Source organism: Habropoda laboriosa, unplaced genomic scaffold, assembly GCF_001263275.1.
Source record: "Habropoda laboriosa isolate 0110345459 unplaced genomic scaffold, ASM126327v1 scaffold175, whole genome shotgun sequence".
NCBI classification, from domain to species: domain Eukaryota; kingdom Metazoa; phylum Arthropoda; class Insecta; order Hymenoptera; family Apidae; genus Habropoda; species Habropoda laboriosa.
This window is the reverse complement of record NW_017100347.1, coordinates 1234626-1241009: the sequence shown is the minus strand read 5'-3', so window position 1 is coordinate 1241009 and position 6384 is coordinate 1234626. Positions and strand designations below refer to the sequence as shown.

General features: G+C 29.6%; 1 protein-coding gene across 1 annotated transcript in view; it reads left to right on the top strand.

The window, feature by feature from the left end:
* The first annotated feature begins 4611 nt into the window (after window positions 1–4611).
* The window catches only part of LOC108574626 (spindle assembly abnormal protein 6 homolog), a 2541-nt gene continuing 768 nt past the window's right edge, over window positions 4612–6384 (top strand). The window contains exons 1-3 of the mRNA XM_017937246.1: window positions 4612–4803; window positions 4998–5524; window positions 5589–6337. Of these exons, the coding sequence (XP_017792735.1) occupies window positions 4612–4803; window positions 4998–5524; window positions 5589–6337 (1468 nt within the window). The remainder of the gene's footprint in view (window positions 4804–4997; window positions 5525–5588; window positions 6338–6384) is intronic.

Below are 6384 nucleotides of genomic sequence, written 5' to 3'. Positions count from 1 at the left end.
TTTTGTTCGTATAACGAATGCCATAGTTTATTGATGCTTGCAATTAGAGTAGTGCGCGCAGATCAAACTTTCAGAAGAAGTGATTAAGAATTTCACCTACGTAAAACTACCATTAAAATTTCCTAGTGCTCACCATTTGATACGATGATAAGTTAAATACGTGAGATTTTAACGAAAATAAATAAATTCCAACGAACAAAAAATTAACGTAAGCTTATATTTATTTGTGCGCTGATAAATTATTCATACTGTTACGAAAACATCAAACTCAATTTCTAAAAACATTCACAGGCCAAAATTATGAATTGGAATAAAAATATTTATCGCATCTGTTTCCTTAATTGTATTTGTTAAAAGAATTCTATCCCACTTGTTCGCATTGAAATTATACAGTACAATAAATTTCTGTAAAGTGTTATCAGGAAATAGATTTTCTCCAGACTCCGCTCTGCAGGAGAAAATATACAGAAAGTACAGCGTGAAAATGGAACATCGAGAGAAGAATGGAAATTTTATCTTTTGCACAAATGTACGTCAAATAAAACGATCATACACTCGATCAGTAAGTGAAAATTTATGCACACCGTGCATAATTTTACAAGACCAAGTTATGTGATTAGTAACAGAAAATGTTATTTGATTTTATTCTTCCATTAATATCGATTCAAATTTCGAGTAAAATACTTAATCGATATACCATAACTATTTTTCTTTTAAAATAAAAGAAAATAAATATATGTCCTCATTTAAACGAGATAACAAGTTGTAACGTTATTTGGTATATCTCGAGATAGTTGCGTAAATCATCAACTTTATAAAACTTCTTGGTGATTTTCACATAAAGAGAAATCAAAGCGACATTGACACGCAGGACGACGGTACTATGAAAAGAAGGAGCGAACGTGAATACCCGTTCCCCGTTAATGTCGTTAGCGTATCGGGGCAAGAATATCGATGGAGTAATACCATGGCGGCCAGTTTCGACAAATCCACGTTGAAAAAAAAAAGCCAATACGAAATGGAGGTCGATAGCGTGATGACCTCGAAGCCAATCGGCAATTTTACAATGCTGTGGCCTCTCGCATGAAAGATATGTATACGCGTGGTTCTGTACGGACGCTCTGTTGCCACGTCTTAATTCATTGTAGACCGTCCAAATACGTTTTCCCCACGAATCCCCTGCCGGTGTGCCGTGCCACTGACAGACCTTAAGGCGACGCCAGCGATATGGGCATATCTCCTTAAGAGAATCATTCGCTCCGATCATTGCTAACCAAAATCGACATTCTCCTGAATCGAGACGATCCGTAACGAACTTTCAAATGAATTACAATTATAATTACGTTGAAGATAACATTTATGTATATTAACAGTTCTATGTATCAAGTTTACAACAAATCATTGCTGTTTAGTAACATTTATTGAGATATTTGTTTTAGTGCTGCTAAAGATACGTACATTTTTCTTATTTCTGCTGTATTTCAGATTTATTTAATAAAGAAAATGTTTATATTTAATAGGTGTAAGGGTCTGTTCGCACGAAATATTTCCGTAAATTGAACTTTATCAATATTGGAGGTAAAAAATAATTTTCAAATAAAACGCATCGGGTAAACAATAGATAATATCGATATTCCTGGCAATTTTTTTCCATACGTGTTGAAAATAGCAAACGTGAGATATTGAATTGTGTGAAATTGTACGCGATTACATATTTTACTATATCACCTCTTTCACTGCGTCATATGACGATGTTTTATTGAAAAACTGTTGTGTTACCAATTGCTGATTCATTAAACTTATGATAAATATACATATATATACATATATATGTATATATATGTATATATGTAGTCTATATGTATGGAGTTACGCTAGCAGGTATACTTCTCGACTCGAAAGCAAGCTATGCCAGGTAAAACCTGTCCGCTTGGTTGCCTTTTTCCCTTTTGTGAGTAGGGCAGGTGGTTACAAGAGCGGACTTTCAAACGTGGAAGGGCGAAAAAAATCCATGACGAAACTTAAAGGAAAACTCCGCGAGAAAATAGCTCCGTTCTGTTACCGAACAAATACTGTAAGGCAAAATGTTCCTCAAAAATTTCTTCGCTGTGTTATTTGCCGAAAATGAATTTACATGCGTTATCGTCAACATTATGTAAAATAACAAAGTAAACATTTTTAAAACAAGAACATCTCCACAATACATTTCATATTTGCAAAGTACCCGTGGAAAAATGTTATTGTTAATGCCTTAACTACAGATTTCATTTTTTTTAACTAAAACGTTTTTTGTGTTGCATTGAACTTCCTTTTTCGTGTGTTATATAACAAAGTGGTATATGTACTTCAAAATCGAACATCGATTATGTGACATAAAAGTAGAATAAAATACCCACGATCAAACTGTAAAAATATTATTTCAGTACTAAACACTACATTAAAAATTAGTTATAGCCCATTTTTGTAACCTTTAGAACAAAAGGTATTGAACTTTTTATCTAAAAATCCTGATTTAATTATATTATTGAAGAATTTATTGATACTATTTACAAGATAATAAAGCAAATATAGAAGTGTACTACAATTTTTTATATAATGTATGTATTTTACAATACAACTTTATAAAAAAATTGTACTTGTTACATAAGTGGCATATACATGGAATAAAACTCCAAGTACATTGAACTCTACTTGCTATGCAAGAGACAACTACATAAGAAAGTGATGGTTAACATTATAAGGCAATGAAACAACCCTTTTGTCAAATTGATTTGCATACTTGTACATACATACATTTCTACACAAATATGACCCAATTTTTGATAAGAGTTAACATTATTTTTATAATATAAAATAACTTTCTAATTGCTGCTAACAATGAAATATTGACCACAAACTTCAATATTCATTCTATATACAATGTATAAAAAATATAACAGAAGTATTTGTTCTTATTTGCTAAATGCACAGTTTAGCAAATAAATATTCAAAAATGTACATCTATACATTGTTAAAGTAATATATAAAAAACATTGAAATTACTGTTAAAGAACTGTTTTATCAAACAATTACATTTCACTTGTATTGGTAATTAAATTAAACAAATATTTACGGCAATAACTTATTAAAATATATATAGAAAAATATCTACGTCTTGTATCAACTGTCGATACGAATGGGTATTATAAAACGCATAAGAAGCACAAGGACATCTGTAGAGGGCAGCACGAAACAGAGAATTAAAGATAAAAAATGAACGAAACGGGTGCTGTAAGAAAAACCGGTTACGTGTTCTTAACCCGAAATTTTTAATAAAACGAAGAAAATGTTTTTAGAACACATTTTGACAAAAATTATTGAAATATTGCACAGATTACAATCCATAAAAGATGAAAGCTTACCTTTTTTTGTTTCTACGTATTGTGAGATTCAAATTGCAACTGTCGTATCCAACCTCTAACGGACGAGGTACCAGTTCGAATTTTAATTTTCAAGAAAACATCACTTGTCTCTTCAAAATACTTGTACACACACTTTCTCGACACTATCACCTCGCAAATTCTTTCTCTGAGTACAAAAACAATGATTTGTCAAACACTTTTCTGACGACATATTCAGGAACGAAATTGTCAATCGCGAAACAACCGCATGGCATGGCGATCGCGGTTACAACTCGACATGTACGGTGTTTTAAACAATACATCTCAACCTTGATCTTTAATACTATTGGCTGATTTCAGTTCAACTGGTTTCGATCAACCAATTAACATTAAGATTTTCTTACTGCGCGGGAAAGTAAAATAAACTGTTTAGTAACGTTGAAAATATACCAAAAAACCTATACATAGTTAATTCCTTATTAAATTAAAAATAAATCTGTATGTTAAATCAAGTGTAACACTTTGGTTAAAGGAACTAATCGTAAGAAGTGAATATGTAAAAATTGTAATACAAATTTATGATAAATATAATAATAAATATGGTTATATATATATATGTATGTGTCATTGTTCTACTATTTCAATCAGATTTAAACATTTATGGTTAAAAGTAAGTTTAATCGTTGTTAAAAAAATAAACAATGAAAATCAGTGACAATTGCATAATATGCAATTTCATAATGTTCATTTATAATATATTAACTAAATTAAAAAAAATTTATACAAAATAAAAGTAGCAATAATATAAATTCTCGATAAGCTTCTTTTACAGAAATAAAATTAGTTTTACTTATTAATATTTTAATTCTCCTTAATTTAGTAATAGATAAATGCAACAGTATATTATATTACTTTGTAATTAAAAGTGTACATGTTTTACCAAAAACATAATAAAATAGTAACTACATTACAATTTGTTCAAATATTAGTTATTTTTTAAAATTGTGTTCTGGTAAGAGGACACTAATAGCAACGTATGGCGCTAAGGTGGCAGCACTTGAAGTACGCGTGCCTAGCTAGATATGTAAATTTCAGAATTTGAAAGTTTTGATGTGTACTTTTTGTAACTTTTGAAAGACTGATAAATGAAATGAAAATTGAAACGATATCTCTACTATTTAAAGTACCGCGCAATCTAAGGCTGACAGATGATTAGTAAACGTATAGCCAAATGATGAATTATTCAAATAATTCAATGAGTAGTGGAGTGACTGGTGATTCTGGTCTTCAATTGAACAATGTTGAAGTTTTGTATACTAAAGTGCAAAGAGTTTTTATTAAACCACAACATAACGAGGAACGTCAACGTGAGCTAAGAGTTAATGTGGAAATTCATGCAGGTATTAGTCCTGTGTGTCGCAAGGTAGCATACTTATAGTATTTATATTAACCTTCATTTCATTAATATACAATCCAATGTATTTCCTTACAATCAATTTTCTTTTTTAACTATCATTTTTAGTCTATATTTTCCATTTGTTATTAATTTAAAATTTTTTATAAAACCTTTAAAAGTATTTTTGTAACTTAATAATACATTATCTATTTACATTACAGAGCTTATGTGTTTTATTAGCAGATGATGACGATCCTTGCTTTCTTTACTCCTTATTTATCACTGAGGAGGATTTTAAAGTTCTAAAGTCTCAACAGGGATTATTAGTAGATTTTGATAACTTTGCAACTCAGTTAATATGTTTATTGGAACAATGTCAATTACCTTCAGCAAATTTATCAAAGCCACCACCAAAGTTTTTATTGCTGTTAGCAGAAGAAGGTGGAGAATGGATATTCAAATTGGTTGAAACAAATAATTTCAAACATTTGTGTCATTTAAGCTTAAATATATCACCTGCAAGTGACTCTAACATAAAAACACATATGGCCATGAAAATTAAACATTTGAAAGAAAATATTCTACAACAAAATAGAAATGCACATACTCTTGAAACAAGATTGAATGACTTATTAAACAAAGTAGAAACAAAAACAAATGAATTAGAACAACTGGAACAAAAATATGCAACAGAAAAAAATCAAATGCAAATATCTTCATCAGAACAAATATGCTTTGAAAAAGACAGGTATGTATCTAAGTAATGTATATGTCAAATTAATAATTTATTAAATATTTTTGGTGTTCTATAGATTTGCTAAAGCACGATTAGAGTGGCAGTGTCAAAATGAAAAAGAAAAAATAGAGGTAGAACGTAGACATACAGAAACTGTAAAGCAGCTTCATACAGAACTTGCAGAACTACGTACACAAAATTTAACATATAAAGATAAGTTGTCTCTCCTTGAAGCAACAAATGTGGAACAAATTAAGCAATTGCAAAATCTTGAAAAAGAGCTTAATGTCACTCAAAGAGATTTAAACTTATTAAAAAAGCAAAATTCTAAATTAGACACAGATTACCATGAAAAGGATAAAATGGTGAATAGTTTAAAAACAAAAGTTGCTGTATTTGAACAAGAATTAAAAGATAAAGCTATACTTATTAATAAACATACAGAAATGTTAAAAACAGTAAAAGAACAGAAACAACATCTTGAGGATCTGTTAACTGAAAAAGAGGGCCAGTTACAGCGTAAACAAAATTCGTTGCGAAATTTAAGTGATGAACTAGTAAAAGCTAATGAAATATTAACGAAATTACAAAATGAACTTGCTTCCACTAAATCTAAATTAAAACTAAGAACTAGTATAGCACTTGAACAGGAAAGGTTATTAGATACAAAACAAAAAGAAGTTGGTCAACTAGAAAATAAAATGGAAAGTTTAATAAAAGAAACAAAAGATGCAAAAATTGAAGTTGAAATTTTGAAAGAACAACTTAAAACTCAACAAAATCACTTAGAGGAGAAACAAAAAATTATAAAACATAACGATAATGGTAAAAGAATATTTTTAATAATATTGTAATGAAGTGTTTAGTCAATT